We start from the raw sequence: 22,371 nt of genomic DNA, 5'->3' as shown, positions 1-22,371 counted from the left end.
TTCCCCCATAACTCCTAGAGCAGAGATGATATGTGGGTCTGAAGAGTGTGGCAGTGCAGCTTGGCTGGGTACACCAAGCCTGTGTGGTACACCACGGTGAGTCCACACGGAATTTAGAAATAGCTCTAGGTATTCTAAAAATGCTGTCAACCCCTCTAACCAGCTTGTGTTGAGTGTGTGTTGTGATGGAATTACAAAGCCAACATAGCATGTGCGCTTTCAACCAGCTGATAAGAGCTTTGTGTGAATGTGCATCTTGGTTGTGCTAATTTGCAGCACACATATGGAGTGACTAGTCCAGCCTGCAGAAAAGGATCATTATGTTTGGATCTCACTGCTGGTGTTGTTTAGGGTTTTGTTGGCAGAGCCTAATAATTGTTAATTACTGTTCTGCTTCTGTTTGTAACACTGAACTGCTAAAGTACATGACATTTTTCTGGGTTCTAGGCTTTTACCTTCAAGTCAACAGGCACACCAGCAGGTTAGAACGAACTGGCTTTAGATTTGCTTTTCTACACCTCACTGACATCATGATGCAAGAAGAAAAAAGCCCTTGTGGAGTGATCCCAAATTGCCACAGTTCGACTACCCTCTGTGGTCTGAGGCACATCAGGCCTGAAGAAGCCAGTATGGCTACAAATGTTTCTTCAGGTATCTGGACCAGGTTGATCTGCTCTGCCACTGCTTTCTTGTTTCTCGTTACTGCTCCACCAATTTCTCCCCTTCGGGCTCATTTCCACGCATGAAGTCCTGTGGGACAGGTGCACCCCTCCCTGCCAGGATGCTGCTGAGGCGAGGCCGAGGCCGACGAGGGGAGGAGAGTGCGGAGGAACCCCCGCCTGTGGCTCAGACCGAAGCGGGGGAACGCGGACGGCCGCCCCGGCGGCCCCGCACAGGACGAGCGCGCATCCTGGTGTGGAGGGACTCGCGGGTGGGGGGACAGACCGCCGGGACGCGCGCGCTGGGGCGCCACCCACGAACTGAGGGGCGGGAGGGGGCGTGGGGCAGGACTCTGCCGGCCCGGCCGCGCGGAGGTGGCGCTGCGACAGCGCGCGAAGCGCCGAGGCCGCCCCGTGCCCGCGGCGGGGCCGCTGCCGGGGACAACGACACCTGGGGGGCGGGGGCGAGCGGCGGTGCCGGGGGGAGGCGGTGCGTCCCCCCTGACGTCACAGCGCCCTCACTTCGCCGCCGCTGTCTGGCAGCCTCCGCGAGCGGCGCCGGTGCGGGCGGGCAGGCGAGTGCACCCAACAGCGCATCGCCCCTCGGCTCCGCTCGGCTCCGCTGCAGCGCACCGCCCTCGCCATGTCGGTGGCCGGCCTCAAGAAGCAGTTCCACAAAGCGACCCAGGTACTGTTCCCCCGCTACCCCCCCACCCCTCACCCTGGCCGGCAAGAGGTGTGCGTGGGGCGCACGGGTGGGTGCGCGGTGCCCGGCTGCGCACTGGGGTGCTCGGCGGTGCAGGCTGCGGGGTGCAGTCGGGTGCGCGATGCAGGGCTGTGTCCGGCCGTGCGTCGTGCTCCCGTGCGCCGGAGCATGCACGAGTGGGTTTGCACGCACGTGCACGGGTGTGCAGCCGTGTGCACAGGTGTGTGGTGTTCATGAGTGCTCTCGGGTTTTCGTTCGTGTGCACGGGTGTGTGAGGTTGAGTCGCTTTGCGCGTGTATTGTGCACAAATGTGAGTGTGCACGGAGGTGCGTGAGTATGCACGGGTGTCCATGGTGCACGGATGTGCGTGGTTCGTGAGCGGTTCACAGGTTTGCATGGACGCGCAGGATTGTGCATGGTGCGTGAATGTCCGCGGGTGTGGGGATGGGTCTGCACGAATGTCCACTGGTTTGAGTGCGCGGTTTTCCGTGGGTGCGTGCGCTGCACGGTGCATCGGGCCAGGGCTTTGCCGTCCGTCCGCATCTGTCGCACCCCGGCTCCGGCCGCGCTGCGGCAGGCGGGCAGGGGCTCCCGGGGTGCGGGCGCGGGTCCTGGGCAGCCAGCGCGGGCACAGAGAGGGCTTCGAGGCAGCGGGGGTGGCCCCTGGGGCTGACACCCGCCGTGTGTCTCGGACCTTCTTTACAGAGAGCTGTGCCCCGTGTGTCTATTGGCGTTTCTGCAACCTGACTTTTTACATCAGCAATAAACATGACCTTTTTTTTTGGTTTCTGGCTCCCGAATACAGAGAAAATCTGAATAATAAGGTTTGGTCCTTTTGCTTTAGGCATGGTGTGATATTGAAGGTCAGGATTTACCAGGCTTCAACTTGCTTCACCAGGCTTCAACTTGTTTTCTAACACAAAATCTCTGTGTTACAGTCTATGAGGACAGTTTCTGAATCAGGTTCTGACTCAGCGTGCTTTGGGAATAAATCTGAAATGGCTTCATAGAAGTGTGGGGAATTTATTTGTATTTGGCGATTTGAGATCAAGACCACTGTAATGTGCTCCTTTTTGTTGTTGTTGTTGTTGTTTTGTTTTGTTTTAACTCAATACAAAATCCCTGGTTATTTCCTGCTAATTGTCATTGCAGGCATCTTCAGGTAGCAGTCTTGGTCACTGCAAGCAGTCTATAGGTACTGCCATGCAAGATAGCGCAGCTGTTTTAAGCTTTTCAAAACCTGTGTTTTTTCCCTTTCTTATCCATCTCATATCTTTCATCTCATCTCTTTTTGCACTGTGGGGAAATATTATTGAAAGAATGACCCCTAATACAGGAATTTTTCCAAATTCTGATTCTCAATGCCTTGCAATTACACCAATGCCTGTTATGAATGCAATGGGATATGTCAAGTCCTGCATGGGCCTGTGCAAGCACTGGGTGACATTGTGTCTCACCTTTCATACCACATTGTGCTGCATCAGTGGTGAAATAAGCTTCACAGAAACCTGCTATACTCACGACAGATGCGGTAAGCAGCAGTTAAGGGTGCCTGAGCCCATCCTAGAGCGCCCATCTGCTGCTTCTGCTAGTTTGTTATTTCTCCCCCTGCTACCTACATTGCTGTCAGAAGCCCAGAAATCATCATTGCTGCATGGAGTTCTGGTACCAAAAATGATAATTACAGTGTCTGTGTCTTACACGTTTAAGAAGTAGGCAAGATGAGGTTCACTTTTTAATAATAGAGGTCTCAGTTCTCTATTATTATGAGTTAATGAGTATGCCTCTGCAGCAGTAGAGGTAAACATCGCTTTTGGAGAGAGCATGGTGTGAAAGGTCTGTGCGTGCTGGTCTGTCCTTCAGATGACACTCTCACACTGGTTGTCATTTAGAAGGAAGGGTTTTAGCTGGCTGGAACCAAAATATTAAGTTTCTGATGCCAGATTTAGCAGCCTGACATCAGATGACCCAGGGATTTTTGGGCCAAGCCTTGACTTCCACAGATTGTATGTAGGCCATGAAGACACATTCATGCATGAGAATGACTCACAAATAGGTTGCAAGTCTGATCTGTTTATTGGCTTGTTTTCAGTATGAGTGAGAAATCCAGGATTTAGTCGTGGTGACCTTACTCTAGGGAGTAATCCGTTTGCCTAGGGATTAATCCCCAGGTGAAATATGGATTGACGTTGCCTGTATGAATGAAGCTTCCCAGATAGGACCAAACAAATCGGAAGTTCTAAAAATTCTGAATTTTTCCTTTGCTTCTCATTCACGTAAGAACTTGTGCATGATCCGGTGTCGTAAGAGAGTCCTAAATGATGCCAGGAACAATTTCAAGTTATTTCTCAGGTTATTGTGTCCTTTAACCCAGTTCAATATTGTGAAATCTTGAAGTTTCTCATTTTGTTTCTTTCTATCTTTAATGCTGCTATTCTTGTTGTAACATAAGTACCACTTATAGACAGGGAGTTTATGATTATGAGCATACAATATTATTAATACAAAATGCAGTTCCAGTTAGAAGTATAAAGATTTGCGGCACAATTTAAATGTTATTTAGAAGTTTCCTTCATCTAGAAGTAATCTGCTTTCCATAGCACAACTTAAAATTATGTGACTTACATGTTTGGATTGTTTTATACAATGTAAGCATTTTGTTTTCATTCATCATTTTTTGACTTGTAAAATATCAGACTAACCTGCATGAAACAGTACCATTCTGGTTTTTACTAGAAGCCATGCTGAAGAACTTCATGCCTGTCAAATTTCATGCACCAAGTGCAACAGCAGTGAGTCACTGAAAAGCAAGAGGAAGCTTTGCTCATTAATTCTAAAATGCAGCATTCACTCTTTTTCCTTTCAGCAGAACTTTAATGGTTTTACCTCTGTGCAGCTTAAATTTAGAAGTAATATTCCTGAGTTTGTAGAAGGAGAGTGAGCCTAGAAGTTGTGACATTCATGCAGAATTACAAGATGTTAGACTGATGAGTACAGAGCTGGTTAGATTATTCATTTACTGCTCTTATCCCTAAAAAGGAGAAGTAGCCCCATTTGAATGTTAACTGTGATGCTGCAAATCTGTCCAATGTCCTGGAGCTAAGCAGATTGCTCCAAAGAGTGTTTTTCCAGAAATGAGCAACTAAGTGTTGTGCCACCAAATGGTCCCTTTTTATTAAGGCATACAGACTCTGCCATTAGGGCTATGTCAATGTGACCGAGAGACTGTTGCTTCCTGCAGGTTTATGTACAGTTTTAAAACCACCAGAATCATTTTGGGTGATAAAGATTTGACAGTCTGGGTCATTTGAATGGTTATTTTAAAACAGCACAAGCTTTGTTTCCACATGACTGCATTCATTCTGCAATATGGGTCTTGTGAGCCACAGACAAAACTAAGCTTTCAGAAAGTAAGAGATTCGTAAGGAATGAAGTGAACAAAAATGCTGGAAATGGCCACATCTGAGGTTCCCCTGCAAACCAGTGAATACACGGGACTGCCCATAGCAGTCTGAATGTGGTGATTAGAACCAAAAGGCCTGTAATACAATTTCTTTTCTACCACTGTATTCTGCTTGTATGATAAAACATGATTTAATTTGTCTTAACACCAAGACAGAAGTAACCAGCTGATACAGTTTTATAGAGAAACACATTTATTACTGAAAGACTTCCACTCATAGTTGTCAGTAGCTTGTTTCATGCTCTGACATTGAGGTGGAAAGTACCACGCTTCTCTCATTAATAAAGCAGCTTTGTGCAGAGTGAGAGATTGACCCTCATGTTCAATGAGAAGCAAATGAGGCTCCCGCCTTGCTATTTTGTTACCCACGTAACACAAAATCCTGTGGGCTTTCCAGCAATTCTGCATTGATTGAAATCTGTCTGTATAGGTTCATCTGCAAGAAAGAACACATTATGGTTGAGGCAGAGTTTGAAAATGTTGATAATGTGTTTTGAAAGTGTCCTGGAAGAGTGTCTGCTTATTAGCATGGATCCAGCAAATGTTCTGAGTGTCTGAATCACCGTAAACTTGTGACTGGTTCAATTGAAATGAGTGTGAATATGAGTATGGTGGAAATTCATCTCCTTGTCAAATGTTTTTATATTGTCGTTCATCTAGCTGACTCTATTCTAAATTTGTTGTTTGGAAGCATGTAAAATATTTTTAACTGGGATGGGGAAAGCAATCCTTTATGCACAACGTGTTTTCTACACTTGCTAAATTCTCAAACTGCAACTGACCAATTGTTACCATTCCTTTCATATTAACAGAGAATGCGGACAGTGATGTGTTGATATAAAAATTTTCCTAAATCCCCATCAAGCTTCCTATTAATAATGTGTTACTGACTGTCCTGCGGTGTTGAGTGGGACCTGTGCGTGCTTGCTGCCTTGGCTTTTTCAGTGAAAGCCCCTCACTTGTCTTCTCCAGCTGACTGTGATTGAAGCTGGGCTCACACTGGGTCTGCCTGTCTCCTTCTGTGTTTCCTCTCACCCACACCCACCAAATTATGGTTAGTTCCCATGTATGTAAAGGTATGTATGTGAGCCAGTCTGGGGAGCTGGACAATTGTCTATTTTTGTGAGTGTGGCTGCTGCATTGCGTATTGCTTATGTTGGACATAAAGAGCTCCCTTCTTCTGTAGCGTGGAAACTTGTGAGCAGGTGGAGGATGGGAAAAAGACCCATTTGCAGGGTGCTGTTGCTCTGAGGATTGTGTCCAATGCCAGCTGTTAGGAACCTCTCTTCAAGAGCTGTGTAGCTTTGACAGTCGGTTGGTTTCTCTCAGTGCACAGTGGTACATTTTGAGATCAAGGAAAGGGAGAACATTTTTGATCTGGGAATAAAGACTATTTTTAGAAAAAATATTTACTTAGCTGTGGAGGGGATTATTTCCACAGCAGGTAGGAACGTTCCTTCTGTTTGGGCACTGTAGTTTGATTGCCAGATACAGAATTCACATTTGGCACCATTCCCAGGTGTCCTTTTGTTGATATTACATAATTGAAAGGGTGAAAAATTGACCTTAATCTGAATGGTGATTTAGTTGGATACTGTGTAACCCTTCTGAGTTGCTGATGACCTACCCACTCTGCTCTGGTTTCTAACCCTGTTTCTAAATCTTACTGAAAGAGCTGCTGCTTTGTGTACAAAAAAAGATAATGGTTTGCTTTTGGGGGAAGATTTCTCAAGCATCTGTTACTGCAGTATCCTTTCACCTGATATATCCAGTTCCCACTTTTACGTATGTAAGTATAAATAAAACTGGAACACTGAATGACACCTGTCTGCAGTTTTTCTCCCAGTGGTCTGTGGAGGCAAATAGTATGTGTGAATGCTATGCTCAAAACACATCCTGTGTGACATTTTTCTTTTATACTTCCGTCTTCACTGGAAGTATTACACAGCAAGGAAGAACTGGCTGCTCCTGATCATTCATGCAAAACAGCATCTTTGAGATTTAAATGTGCCCTTGTGACTAGCGTGCTAATTGACAGCATGCTTCATAAAAGTGCTGAAGCAGCATAAATTGGTTTAACTGAAGCAGATTTTGCAGAGGTTACTGTGCAGAGGGTTCTGCAGTTTTACATAGCTGTCAAGTGCAAATGTAAGGTAGGTGCTGGGGTGGGCTCACTCGTTTGTTGTGGAGGATGTGGTGTCAAGGAGCTTGAACAGTGACTGTCATGACGTAGTAGTTTGCCACTGAAGTCTTTGACTGTAAAAACTCGGAAGAGGGGAAGGAAGGAAGGAAGGAAGGAAGGAAGGAAGGAAGGAAGGAAGGAAGGAAGGAAGGAAGGAAGGAAGGAAGGAAGGAAGGAAGGAAGGAAGGAAGGAAGGAAGGAAGGAAGGAAGGAAGGAAGGAAGGAAGGAAGGAAGGGAGGGAGGGAGGGAGGGAGGGAGGGAGGGAGGGAGGGAGGAGATGAAAATCTGCTTTGCAGGCCACAAGTAGCTGTTGCAACTCTGTACGTACATCTGAAGTGAAATTGTGAATGGACTGTATGTGGTGGGAAGTGCTCTCAAAGTGTGTGGTACCTCAGTGGCAACCAAAGCATCCTTCCAGCACCCTTTTCTCCTGGAACTGAAAAGGCTTTCTTTGTGCTGCTTTCCAGCAAAGTCTGTGACTCTGGTCCTCATTTTCTTCTCACTTAGTCATCCCTCATGGACAGTGGTGGTGCTGATCCTCTCTTAAATGTAGGGAGGTATGCAGATGAAAGAAAACTGAGCTACAGCATGGTATTATTATGATCTTTGCCACAACAGAATTGCCTAGCCTTCCATGCTTATCTCATCCTGCACTTAATCTTGGAGACCAAATAGTAGCCTTTTTTAAACCTGAGGTTATAGCACGTGTCAACCTGCCATAGAAATGATAGAAATTAAAATAACTTTTTCATTTCTCCCAAAGCAGAGAAAAAGGATGGGAATTCATATTTACTGTGCTATAACATCATTCACAAGCTTTCTGTTTATGGGGAAAGAGAAAACAAACCAAATGAACCAACCAGCCAACCAACCAAAAAGAAGTAGCTGTTGGATTTCAGCATAATTTCAACCTGTCTGTGGATGGAAAACAAACCACTGTGGCAGACCTGGACAGAATGATTCATGGATATGTAGTTGTAAATTGTGTAAAACTGATGATACTCTTGTGCCCATGATGGAACCATATCTGTATAACTAAATAGCCGTTAAAAAAAACTGCCAATTTTATGGACTGAAAGTGGGCTGAAGTTGTTGTTACGGTATCACGTGGGTCACACGGAGGGGCAGCAGTTTGCTCTCAGCTTCTTTCCTCATCACCATTCCCCCACCAAAGAAGGGGTGTTACTTGATCCCAGCGAAGGTGTTTCTGGGGCAGCAGCAGTGTAACCTTGATCATGGCAGCCTGCAAAGAAGGCTTGGTGTGATGCCAGAGGGCCTCCTGAAATAACGAGACATTGAGCCACTGGTTCGGCTAAAAGACGTGTCACCAGGGAATGGCTGGTGAAGTGAATCCACATGTGTTTCAGAATAGATAGGTGCCACTAGCTGGGTTCATTGTTCGTGAAACAGCAAGTGTCATATTGATGTAATTTCCACTGGGCTGTGTTTTGGTCATTTGTCCCTTGGGTTTGTTATCGCTTTGTCAGACTGGGATGCTATACTGAATCCTTTGTAACCAGAAGTTCTGAAATAGAGAAAAATGTTGGCTTCTCCCTGCCCCCTCCTTTTTCCCCCGACAGCGATAGCAGAAAAGCGCCTTACAGTGTTAAAATGTTTACATCCTCCTCTGCCTTCTTCATATTTTTGTGGATTTCCATTTGACTTTTTAATAATTTTTGTTATTTATTTATTGATCAATTGTTATTTTTTGGTTGCCTAAATTCCAGTTATTGCTGACTGCAAAAGGTCTTAAAATGTGAAAACAATTTATCTAAACATTTTGAAAAAGGGCTTGTTTTTCACGTTTGTGTTAAGAAATTTGATTATTTCTGTGCAGTTAACACTGAGATCATAATTTAATTTCCATTTAAAAGTATCCTTTAGCACTGGACATAACTTCCGCTTCTATGGGCAAGAGTGGCACCACAACAAAATAGGGTGATAACAGAGCATGTTGCGAAAGAGTTGAAGTGTGTTTTATTTTTTTTTTCCCCAGAAAGAAGATTCTCCTGAAAATATTATTGATTTAATATTTTGTGACTTTCTGTAGACAAACAAGACTTGTTCTTTTAAGCCGTACTAGCCAATTAGATATTTTTGCTGGCTTTTTACAAGTGTTTACAATTTTCAGCCTCCAAAGTATGTGCCAAAAAATAATTTTCATGCAAAATCATTTTGGATGCAGCAAACCAGTTAATAATTCATAAGGTATAAATGTCAAAAATAGTCTTTGACTTTCCAGATGAGTCACTTAGAGCTCATCTGTCTTGGAAAGTTATGGCATCATAATCTAAGGACTGAATTTGAAGTGCTGCAATTTTACAAGTATAACTCTACAATGAATGGATTTCTTTCTGCCGGTAGAAGAACAGCATTTCAATTTAATTGGCTTTGTTTGTAAAGGGATCTGAGGACAGCACACTTAACCGCATCCTTCCATTGGAATGAGAGTGTTTGCACAGAACTGGCCAAGGCATTAAAGATAACCAGTTATTGTATTTTTCTCAACTAATGGAGATTTATGTTTCTGTAGGAATGCTATCTGAAGTTAAACTTGGGTCTTGCTCCAGGTGAAGTGGAAGAAGGTTTCAGTGCTTAGGAGACAGTCCTAGATGAGTTTTCTGTTGGTTGCTTCATTCCATTTCTTTGTGTTGGCCAGGATGAGGTGGAATTTGATTTTCTACTATTATGAAAAGAAAAAAGAACTTTTAAAACAAAGCTGAGGCATAAGAAAAGTTCAACAATACGCAGATGTTTTCAGGAGCCAAGACGTTTGAATGTGGAAATGTGCCTTTACATGCAAAATAAGCACACATACACATGGTTTACTGATTAGATTCCTTCATCCAAGGAGCCTTCCACTAGCATCAACAAATGGAAGTTTTTCTCTCAGGAGGGATGGCTGGATCTTATGGTACCTCTGTTATTTGTGGTCTAAATAATTTTTTCAAAATATGACCATATTACTCTGAGGCTGGCGAGGAAATCTTTTCTTTTCCACAAAAGTGCTGAAAACCACGTTACCATAGATGAGGCAAATCCACCACTGTTGGAATTGGACATAACTGTTGCAGGCAGTAGGCGTATACCGTATGCATCTGGCCTGTCTTAAGTATAGACAGGTAAAATGTGAGTTTCTAGATGAGAGGAATACTTAACTGCCTACAGCAGAGGCAAACTTACATAGTTCTGAAATGAATAATGTAGATCTTTAACTTTTTTATACAGAAAAATTTTCCTCTGCTGGTTTTGTCTGGTTTGTTTCACCTGTGTAAACTGCTCATTGTAGATTGACCTTGGCTGGATGCCAGGTGACCAGGTGACCCCCTCCTCAACTGGACAGGGGAGAGAAAATATAACAAAAGGCTTGTGGGTCAAGATAAGGACAAGGAGATAACTCAGGAATTACTGTTACCGGCAAAACAGACTCAACCTGGGGAGGTTAGTTGAATTTATTACCAATCAAATCAGAGTAGGGTAATGAGAAATAAAAATGAAATCTTAAAACACCTTCTCTCCACTCCTTCCTTCTTTCTAGGCTCACCTTCACTCCTGACTCCTCCCCCTAAGTGGTGCAGGGGGATGGGGAATGGGGCTTGGGGTCAGTTCATCACACATTGTCTCTGCTGCTCCTTCCTCCTCACACTCTTCCCCTGCTGCAGCTTGGGGTCCCTCGCGTGGGAGAGAGTCCTCCACAAACTTCTCCACTGTGGATCCTCCCCATGGGCTGAATTGTTCACAAACTGCTGCAGTGTGGGTCCTTTCCACAGGGTGTAGTCCTTCAGGAACAGACTGCTCCACTATGACCCCATGAGGTCACAAGTCCTGACAGAAAACGTGCTCCAGCATGGGCTCCTCTCTCTGCAGCTCCACAGGTCCTGCCAGGAGTCTGCTCCAGTGCAGGCTCTTCATGGGGCCACAGTCTTCTTTGGGAGTATACACCTGCGCTGACATGGGTTCCTCCACAGGCTACAAGCGGGTCTCTGCTCCACCATGGACTCCATGGGCTGCTGGGGGACAGCCGGCCTCACCATGGTCTGCACTGTGGGCTGCAGGGGAATCTCTGCTCCACCACCTGGGGCTCCTCCTGCCCCCCTTCTTCACTGACCTTCGTGTCTGCAGAGTTGTCTCACATATTCTCACTCTTCTCTCTGGCTGCAGTTGCACCATTTTCCAACCTCCCTTCTTAGATATGTTATCCCAGAGGTGCTAACACCATCACTGAATGGCTTAGCTGTGGCCAGTAGTGAGTCCATCTTGAAGCCAGCTGCCACTGGCTCTGTTGGACACAGGAAACTTCTAGCAGCCTCGTATAGAAACCATCCCTGTAGCCCTCCTGCTACCAAAACCTTGCTGTGCACACCCAATACACTGCTACAAAAAGGACACATAGCAGCAAAGCTTTGCATGGTAGAAATGGGATTCTCTTACTAAACGAAGAGCCACAAATACCTGATATCAAAATATATGTATTTTGTTTTCTTTGTAGTGTTGTAATTCAAAATAATTTAAGTCAGGGTGATTTGGGACCTGCCATTTTCACAGATGTCACATCCCTCCTCAAAGGTCTGGATTGGCACATTTCAGAATGGCTGCATTTTGATGGCCAATAACCTGTAATACTTGAAATAGACTGTAGAGCTTTTGGTGTTCTCCGGGGAGTATTCTGTTTTTTATTTAACTGTAATGATGGGTGGGAGTAAGATACCTGAAAGGAAGATGAGTATGAAAGAGTGAGGATTCCTCAGCAGAAATCCTTGAAAACTGAGCAGAAGCAAGTTCTGTGTGCCAGTATGTACAGACTGCTCTGACTAGAGGCAGAAAAAATGTCAGGCCTTAGTGAATGAAGCCAACGCTTGCTGTTTCCATCTTGATAGCCTGCTGTAGCCAGGATCCTCAGTTCCTGATCTAGACACTGTGATACTATGTATTGTTCCAACCCAGGAAAATGATGAGAACTGTTCCCAAAACACATACAGCCTAAATAATACCAGCAGATCGAAGACGTCAGCATGGATTTAATGGTGTCCGTCAGTATATGTGGTATTGGAAGGTGGTTAAGGAGGGGAAAGGACAACATTGATTCTAAGATAAGGACCCTATCTGTTGTAGATTTCCTGTCTCATGGGGAGAAAGAATAAGGAAAAGGAAATACTTCCCTGCTGCTCTGGTTTGGACATAGTCTTCTAACAAAAACTGCTGGACATTCACTGGAAATAAGCTGTCTGTGACTCAGGTGCTTGTTCCTTCCCTAGGGAGAGTTCGCTGTCCTGACCAGAGCACTGACTCCCAAAGCTTTTGCTAGATTTTGGTCAGCAAGGTGCCCGTTTCAATCAAACCATTCACTGAAGTGCAAAACTGTCCTGGGCAGAAGCTGAGCTCTGTGTTAGTGTATTCCTGGGGCTTCTGCAACCTTGTGACGTCTGCACCGTCGGTGACTGAAAATAACCTGGCTGGGTCACAAAGGCAAAACGCAGTAGCAGATTTACTAGCTATACAGATGTGTGGCTTTTCATGATTAAAGGCAGAATTGTTCCAGTTTGTCTTGCTTTTCCATAACCCTGACGCAGGGAGAAGACTTTGTTGCCTTAATGAGATAAAGCATTGCTGCTAACTGTAAGATAAGAATTTTAGTATATCTTTAGTAAAGGAGCTATCCTTTTGCTCAGTGCTGCTCAGTGCATAGTATAAGTAACTAAATTGTATGTCCTCCTTCCCCATATCACTGTTAATTCCTGGACACATGTTTTTGTGACTCAAAAGACCTAGAAAGGCTCAGCTCTGGTTTTATTCCTTGATGAACATCCCAGATGTAGTGGCCAAGCAAGCAGCTGAGTATTCTTGGGTTGAGTTCTGACTGGGGACTACTGGTACCACTGCAGAATCCAGTTTAATAATAAAATAAGTTCCTGAGATAAAACCAAATTGGAATATGGATGGACTTAAATTTGAAAATATAGGAGAAGATTCAATTATGTCCAAGGACTGGCCTTACTCTCATTTCTGTTGCTGTAATTTTGGCTCTATTAGGGTAATTGCTGACTCGCTCCTCTTATCTTGAGAACAAGACCACTTCCCAAGTCATACATTAAAATCAGCGGTATGGGATTTCTAGCAACTTTTATGAAAAGCAGGCAGTCTTCCTGAGCAGATTTGGAAGGTTCTTTAGAGACATGCAGATATGATAGTGTTACATCTTGTTCACTTGCATTCTGTGAAGCACTTTTTCTCTCTCTTCTTACATAGCACATTGGAGCAAGGGAGATTTGAAAATATAATGAAGCTGCAATAAAACAGACTATTGTAGTTCCATATTTTTTCCATTTTTGTTTGCAGATTAACTACACTTCTGTCCAGGGCAACTTCTTCATTTACAAGCAGTCAAACAGATTCACTGCTGTAGACTTCTTTTTCCCTGATTTCCTCCTGATATTTCTTTCAAACCTTTGTAAAATATTATTACTGAGAGCTGTATTTCCTTTAAATGCTATATTCATTTTCTTGCAATAAAAATAAATTTGGGAAGGTAAATCAAGCAGCTGGGAAATAAGCCACACATGCCAAATGAGCTTTTTGTTAAGGAATGAAGACCAGGTCAAGAGTATGTGTAACAGCCCTGTGGATGGCTGAGCCAGAGGCAGAACCTGCTTGACTTAGGGCTTTAGAGAGCATGTGAAGGAGCAGGTAGCAGAGGGCCAGCAAGAGGGGAGAGTGGGACCAGATGTTGACTTTGTATGCTGTGTTTTAGGAATTTTATTAGCATTACACTGAGAACAGAAGAGCATGTGGGGAAGATTATGACTCTTTTTTTTTTCTTTGTGGGAATATAATGGAAGATTGGTGAGGAGAATTGTAAATACGCTCAAGCGACTGCAGCTGGAGTGGAGAAAAACACATATATCATGCTAATTGTTGTTTAGCCTTGTGTGCTTGATGAAGTAGGATCTCTGTGTTTAGATAACATAGGCCTGTGAAAGAGGCCTTATTGAACATCCTTGAAATTCCTTTTCTACTGCAAGCAAAGACCAAAGCAGTGTGGTAAACTGTGCTGGTGTGAATCCCTGGTACACAGGTGAAACCAGCAGGCTCGCTGATCTAGCAAGGACTGAGCTCTGCAGTGCCTGCATTCTCACTTGCGTATCTCTGCCCAGGTGCTTTTTTTGGGGATCCCTGAGTTAGCAAGGTAACAAAAATAAATGTACTCTTTGCGTTTCATCCATGGGTTATGATTGTTCCTGTGACCTGCTTGTGCTGGCTCACACACTGCTCTGTAATGCAACATCATGCAAGTAGTCATGGTAGGATGGCACACTGCAGGTGTCACTGTCAGAAGTCAGCAGCTATTTGGGGTGTCCATTTTCTGCCTTAAAATCTCCACTGTTGCCCTTGAGAGCGTCTGGGTTTGTGGTTATAGATTTAAGATGTGTGGTGTTGAAACCTAGCAGTGTGAATAAGCTTGGATGAGCAAATGCCAACTTGCTCCTTAGCATTCCCAGGTGAGAGCTGAGAGTGCTTTGAAGTGTTGTTGCTCCATTTTTTCCTGCTCGGGCTTGCCTTGGAGCTTACCTTCTGTACATTGAGGAAGGAAGTAATAGCCATTTCTGGGTGCCCTGTGCTAAGCTATGGGGAAGCCTTGGGAAAGATGTGTTACAGAAACTCAGTCCTGTTGTATCATAGATAAATGTATCTCACTGACAAAAATGCTCAGGGATGACTGAGAGGGCGGGGGAAGTGGGGAGGGAAAAGAAGAGGAAAAAAATAAATGAAAGCATAGTTACAGCAACTTTGTTTCCTACCCCAACCCTTCCCAGCCTGTGCCAAGAGGAAAATCTCTGCAGTGCATGGTTCTGCAACCATTTCTCTTCTTACATCTCTGCTGCAAAGTGACCTGAAGGGAGGCAAAAGTGACTTTTGTCTCTTTTTTTTCAGTGCAATCTTTTGACATCTGAGGAATTTCTGGCAGGGTTGGGGGCCTAGTTTCCTCTGCATCATCTCAATGTCACCGAGGAGCTGGGACTTAATTAATTCATTGTGACTGTAACAGTGACTCCTTGGCTTTACTGAAATAATGTATTTGGTTTGCAGACTGGAAAGGCTGGGGTTTGTTCTGATACCTTTTTTATCTTTAAACAACAAGGGTGCTCTCATTAACAACTGCTGTAAATTATAAACCAGCACACTATGGCTCTTAATTCTTAAATATTTAAAAGGTAGATGAATCAGTTCACAAAAGCAGAAAGTGTTCTTATAATATCGAAGGTCTTTCAAGCAGGCAGTGCATAATTAAGACTTCCAAAAATATTCCCAGAATTTTGTCTCCTATTGTGACTTGTTGCAAGTGAACAATGGAGGTGACCTGGAGACATGCACTAATGTGTGTGCTCTGTGCCTTCACTCAGCAGCAAAACAATGTTCTGCAGAATGAATTCTGTTGTGTTGGAGTATTTTGCTGATTTATTTTATTTTGAATGTTCAGAGGACATTTTTAACACAGCTTTTTTTTTTTCCTCAAGTATTTTTAAAGTCTACAATCCTACACATCAAGAGCATATTACAGAATCAAGATGCTTTACAAATTAATAATGCTGGATCCTTTTTATTTATTTTTTTTTTTCTGAATTGTCTTGACTTCAGGGTTTAAATTTTTAGTTCTTTTAAGTGTAAAAACTAATGTTTTTTTATAAGCATATCATTAGAAGACTTAAGATCTTTGAGGGGAAAATAACACATAGCAGGAGAGAGATGACAGCCATTGCAAAGACCTGGCAGTAATTCTTCTGAACCACTTTGTCTCCTTACAACTTTCCTCCTTTGGGAGCTGCTCCAGTTTAAAATGTGTGCCGGATCTTTCACAGATGCATGGTTGTGCCCCTCCCTTGTGCCTTCATTCAGATTGAGTGATGTAGCAGCTGACCTGAGCTTCTGTCTATGTTGGACAGTCATACAGCACGAAAGACATGGGTCTGTAGAGCAAAGCAAGTGGCACAGACGACACAGCGTTCCCCAATGGAAGTTTATGATTTATTTTTAGTTTGATTTTGGAATAACTCTGGTCTGGTCCTGTGGACTGAATGTCTGCTAGTGGTTGAAGAACATCAGGATTTCTGCTTCAGTTTCGTTCAAAAGGAATCCAGTTCACATACTACAAGACTGCTGTGTAGTGTAGGTCATATCTAGATCTAGATCATAGTGGAGTATAGGGATGACCATAAGATTTATTTTAAAACATTGGCACCTGATCTGTACTGAAATGCTAATGCACTTGCAATCTGGAAAAGGTACTTGGTAGTTGCTAAGCATTTATAATTTATTTGCACTACTGAAAATACTTTCACAATCTAAATGCTTGGGAAAACTGCAGAAAACAATCTGAGTTCAGGAGGGCTTTTCTATGTCATATGAATATTTAAAGTCTTGTTTTCACACAGCTGTGGAAAGCTCTCTGTTCAGCTCATGGATTGACTTGAGTTTTAAATATAGTATATTTCTCGGCTACTACAAACTTCCTTTGCAAGCGTGTAGGTAGATAAAAGAAGAAAAGCAACATCATCCACAGAGAAAAGAAATCATGTAGATTTATGGACAGAGAGGGCTGCATTTTAAGAAATGGTGTAATAGTGAACAGATGTGGCAGAGCAGGTTTCTTTATCTAGAGTGCATTTTAAAGAAGTAGATTGTATCTTCTGTGGCAGAGACCTCTATGGGGACTATTACAGACCTATGAAATAGTAAGAGGCCATTGCCTTCTGAAAAGCAGTGTGCATAAATGTGATCTCTGGTGCTTTGGGTAACAATTGTGCTCTGGGTAACACTTGCCATGCAGAAGTATCATCTTCAGCAGATCTGAGGAAATGGGTGCCACACTATAACACTGATTGTTCACGTCTCCAAGGTTTGGATCACGCAGACCTGGGAGGCTGGTGAGGCAGCTTCTGTACTCTGTTGTGAGCTCTGATACCTGCCTTTAGTTGGCCTGAGAAGTAAAGGATCCTTAACCGCTCCTTTTCTGTGCACCCACATAAAAGCAGGGCAATAGATACTCCTTGTAACTGAGGGATCCCCACTGGCAGTGAAAGCTTTGCTGTGAATTCTCCCTGTTTTGCATCACTTTTATCTCAGCAGTATGCCAAAACTGTGACACTGACAAAAGAGCTGCAAACTAGAGAGGAAACTCTGTGGATTGTTGATGTCTTGGTATGCCAAGAGGGATGGCTATTGTAAATGTGGTACTGAGGGCAAATGTCTATTTTTACTGCTTCTTATTTCTGTTACATATCACTTTGTTTGTCTCTGATGGGAGCCATTGCTCTTACATAACCAGAGCCCAATGAGTAGAGTGGAGTGTGATCCTGCCTTATGCCAGTCTTGCTGCAGAGATGTGCTGTGGAACTCCTGACTTGCTAAATTGCCTAAGTGTACAGTGCTGGTGAGTAATGGTACTGCATACCTGTCTCTTGTCAATGACTTAAAAATATGTTGGTTTTAAGCTACACTTTTCAGCCAGAAATAGACCTACTATTTCTCCATGACATGCCAGCTGAGATTTTGCCATTGATCAAGTATTCAGTGGGTCTGGAAGATTAATCTACACTCAAAAGGAAAAGCTCCGTGTAGGAACTGGAACATCTTAGATGGCCATAGGAAGTCCCTGGACTCTGCATCTCTCTGAAGAGTCAAGAGGATACCTCCCAGCCTCTGGAGGCTTAATCTTTCCGGATACTTCAGTCAAGCAATGCACTTTGCTAGAGCCACATGGCTTGAATTTTAATTACCTTCCCATCCTTCATTTGCACTGCAGATGATTTGTTGCCTGTAGTAGGAGAAAGATGGGGACATCCTCTACATTTATGTTATTTTTAACACCTTATATTTAATTTCTTTGTAGAGTTTAAGGTGTAGATGAAGGGATTTTATTTGGAGAGGTAAATTTTTAGCATTGAGAATGAACAGATTGTAGTTCATCATATTTTTAAAATTTGGGCTACACTTCTCAAAGTTCTCACAAAGGGTTGACAAATTGTAATAAACACCACTTGTCATGAATACAACTTTAATTAACGAATTTATAGTTTTGTTATTATATGTGGTGAGAACCGTTCTCTCTTTAAACAGATTGGGATACCTCCTATTTAATCATGGAGATGAAGCTGTGGGAGACCTATGGGATATTTCTTTTATGTCTGTGCTGGCCATAGCAGTCCAACTGCAGAGGTCCTATTGCTCGTATGTAAGTGAAGCAGTGCCACTGCGATTTTAACCAGTGTACCTACCCACGAAGTATATGGTTCTTGATCTTTGAACTGGAATTGTGGACTTCAAAAGGTTTGAACGACCACTGGTGAGAGAGCAGTCTGAACAAACTTAGTATTGTGTGTTTGACCATGAAATTGTTAGGAGGCTTTTCTTTTTTTCATTATGAATTGTGTTATGAATTTGAAGAAGATAAAACGATTTTTCATGTCAGAACTTCTAATGCATGCAAGGTCTGATTGGTATGCCACAAATAATTTTGAGAACAAAAAGAAAAGCGGAAATTCAGGAGAAAAACACACCATTAGCATTCAACACTACACAAGAAGTTACAGGAAGAAAAAATTAAAAAGCCAATAACAGTTTGCTATACTGCCCCAAAAGGACTGAAAAGAGACACTTCTAGTGCCAATTCCCTGAATAGTGTTAGAGCCATGTTATTTTGATCTATTATGTTTTATATTCATTCTCCTTAGAGACAGATTTTATTAAGTTTTAATTGTGTGGCTTCCATGCTTTCATTGAAGCATGAGAACAGAATGGTATGGTCATGCCAATAAAATATGTAGGTAGCTAATACTTCCTGTGGATCAGTTAGATATCTTGTGTTTGGTTTAGCTTGTATTTGCTACTGATAATACTGACCCTCAGAGCTCAGCGTGCATTGAAACCTGAACATACTGATGAGAGAAGAAAACATTAACAATGCTCTAATTCCTTTTATTTATGTGATGGGACATTTGTACCACAGCAATAAGATGATACCGGGTGTTGAAGTAACTGCAGCAGATACGCTGTTTTACTATCTATCTCATTATATGTCTCTGCTTCTATGAGGTCAGTGTGTTCTCTGAAGTCTTGCTTGGTAGGGGCTTGTGGATGTCAACATTTTCAAGGCTGCATGGATCTTTGAAGTTTTCAAAAAGCTCTTTTTCATTACAGGGTGTATTCATGTGAAGTGGATAATTTTTTTTTTCATTAAATCTTTTTAAATCAAATGTCAGCTCCGTTGTGTACTTCACCTGCATGCTGCAGAAAGGACATTTATCTGTACTTGTGCAAATAGCCTTCCTGAGTGCTCTGTTACTTCTGTTTACTTCTCTTTTTGAGGGCTATTATGATTTTTTAGGTTTAAGACTTAATGGCATCACTAAACAGCATGACAAGTGATTTTGGTTCCTTAATATGAACTAATCACTTGCAATTGGACCTCAACCTGTATAATGCATTGTATTTTTTCAGTGGAATTTTTGAGGGAGCTGCACACAGCAGAGGTGCAAGAGAAGCAACAGAGAGATTGTTTTGCCCTCAGACTGCTATAGCTTATGCCGCAGATAACTGATGTATCCCAGTGACATCCTACATAGACACCCAGTCCTCTACCTGTGTCCTTGCTGCCCTGAGGACAAAACCAGACAAAAATAAGCGTGTGACACATCATCCTTGATACACTTCCTCAGACATTTCCTTTATACAACACTAGTCTGATATGCACAGTTTTACAGCTCAGTTGCTTGAGTGACAGCATGAAAAGTAGCTGTGCCACTGATACTAACCCAGCTTTGGCTATTTTCAGATACCTTGGCAGTTTTCTGTTCTTGGGGTGATGCTGTATGTGGCAATTACTCATCCTCTGTGCTGGTCCTGGTGCTCTCTCTGAAACTATGAAACTCATAGGAGCCCTATAAATTACTTCATTATGTGACTTCTACTTGCTTTTTCACACTACAAATGTGTTTGTTTTTATTGCGGTTTTTCTGCCCACAGAACCCTCATCTTCCCTGCAAATTTCACCTCTGTATTCTCTGCAGAAAGGCCTGTGAGTCACTCTGTGCTTCTCTGTGTTTGGAGATGAATTTAAAATCCTTGAATCCAATTAGAGTCCCCCTGTAGACCTGCAAGCCTTTTTAATTTCATGTTCCTCTGCTTTACTTTTCCTTGTGGAACTAGCAGTGAAATTACTGCAATGCATCCCCTATTCACAAACCTGTATATGATTGTGTATCAAGCACTCCCAGCCATGAGGATGTGTACATTATACTTAGACAAAGGAAATAGGTGCTTTTGTGTGTGTCCATTTTTTCCGTGTGTCGGCACAGGAGATATTAAGATGTATACATTCTGTCTCTGGCAATCCACAGTACCTCTTCAGGCAGAATTTAGAATGAAGTGACAGGTCAAAGCAAAGCTACTCCTACCATCTGACCAGTGCAAAATATCTAAAAATGGTGCTTCCATTGTATACATGTCTGCTGCAAACACAAACAAAAGGGCAAAATGTGAATACTAGTAGAAAAGACTTCAGTAAGCTTTTTGGAGCAGACTCACGCAGAACATTATCCTGTTACAAAATGAAGGATGAAAGTGGCTTCTGAAGCGGTGATTAATATTTTATGTTGCAGATCCAAGTTGCAAATGATGGTAGTTTACTGAGACAAGCAGTACTATTTTGATCTACAGCATAGTCAGCTGTGAACATTTAAAAATCATGATATGGGCCATGATTATACTGAGAGGCTGAATTAAAAGCATGAGTTTTATAACAATACATTTGGACTGGTTTTGTAATGTTCTTGATTTGAAGCTTTGGGTGTTCATGTTTCCAAACCGTACAACAAGTGCAGGGGCCAAATGCTTACTTTAACAGTCCATTAATCAGACATTTTCGAGTAGCCATTTTCTTCCAAGTTCTGGAGGTTTTAGGAAAATACTAAATAAAATTGCAAGATTTCAAAGTAATAAAAGCTCAGAACTTTCAAAATCAATAAAAATAATTCCTCCATAGAGTAAGTACAGTATATAGCTTTTTCTTTCCATTGTTGATGTTGGGATAATATCCTTCCCAGCAAGTGACCTCAGCCACTCTTCTTAAATCTTACCCTTGAGGCCTTTTACCATCTTGGTTGCTCTCCTAATAATTTGATGTCCTCCTTATACTGAGATGCCCAAAACTGCACGCAGTACTTCAGACGGGGCTGCACCAGCGTGGAGCAGGACAGTCACCTCCTTGGCCGGTCAGTGATGCAGTGCTTGGTGCACCCCAGGATGCAGATGGCCCTTTTGGCTGCCAGGGCACGGGGTTGACTCATATTTGATTTGCTATCAACCCAAACCCCCAGATCTCTTTCTGCAGGGCTGCTGCTCTCCAACCTCCCATCCTGAAATTTATGTGTATAACCAGGATTATCCTGTCCCAGGTAGAGAATCTGGTACTTGCCAATGTTAAAATTCATATGGCTGGTGATTGCCCAGCTCTCTAGTCTATCCAGATCTCTCTGTAAGACCTCTCTGCCCTTGAGGGAGGCCACAGCTCTTCCTAATTTAGTATCATCGGCAAACTTACTTAATGTATATTTTATTCCTACATCCAGACCATTTATAAAAACACTAAAGAGCTCTGGCCATAAAATTGAGCCCTGAGGAACCACACTGGTGACTGGCCGCAGCCTGATGTAACCCCATTTGCTATAACTCTTTGAGCTTGACCCATCAGTGAATAGCTCACCCAACGTATTATAGACCTGTCTAACTGTGTGCTGGGCATTTTGTCCAGAGGATACTGTGATAGATAATGGATGCTTTAATTAAGTACTACACATCCTCTCCATTGCATAATATGTTTATGACATAATGTGTTTATGTTCACAACAGCAGACTGTGAAACTTCTTCAACCAGTCTTGACTATAAGAAAATTATTCTTGAGTCCCCTCCTCCAGTTCTACTTCATGAATTGTTTTCCCATATATAAAGCTGCAGAGATGACTCACCTGTGCTGGGTGATATCTTGCCCTGGTAGAGAAGTTTTATAAAAACAGCAGGACTGCGACTCAGTTCTTCCGCACTGAGCAGAGGGAACCAGCTCCAGATAAATTTGACAAAATGAGCTCTGCGTGTTGCAGACTCTGCCTACAGGATGGTGTTCAGTGGCAGCGGGAAAGGAAAGCTTTACCTAAACAAGGATCACTGTACCAATATGGAAGTATTAGTATATGACCCTGTCAAATTGGTGTGATTTCTTTATTAACAATGCCATTGTGATTAAAGCCACTATGAAACCCAGACAAGTAAAACAAATGATAGAAGAAAAAATTGCTTTGCTACTCCTGTGC

At 42.9% G+C, this 22,371-nt stretch overlaps 1 protein-coding gene across 1 annotated transcript in view; it reads left to right on the top strand.

Moving 5' to 3' along the window:
- Positions 1 to 1,137: 1,137 nt before the first annotated feature.
- SH3GL2 (SH3 domain containing GRB2 like 2, endophilin A1) overlaps positions 1,138 to 22,371 on the top strand; it is a 94,660-nt gene continuing 73,426 nt past the window's right edge. Inside the window, exon 1 of the mRNA XM_065860787.2 lies at positions 1,138 to 1,347. Coding sequence (XP_065716859.1) covers positions 1,303 to 1,347 — 45 coding nt within the window. The 5' untranslated portion in view covers positions 1,138 to 1,302. The remainder of the gene's footprint in view (positions 1,348 to 22,371) is intronic.

This window comes from Patagioenas fasciata, chromosome Z (genome assembly GCF_037038585.1).
Source record: "Patagioenas fasciata isolate bPatFas1 chromosome Z, bPatFas1.hap1, whole genome shotgun sequence".
In the NCBI taxonomy this organism is placed as follows: domain Eukaryota; kingdom Metazoa; phylum Chordata; class Aves; order Columbiformes; family Columbidae; genus Patagioenas; species Patagioenas fasciata.
The sequence above is the reverse complement of the archived record's forward strand: the minus strand, read 5'-3'. Positions and strand labels throughout refer to the sequence as shown.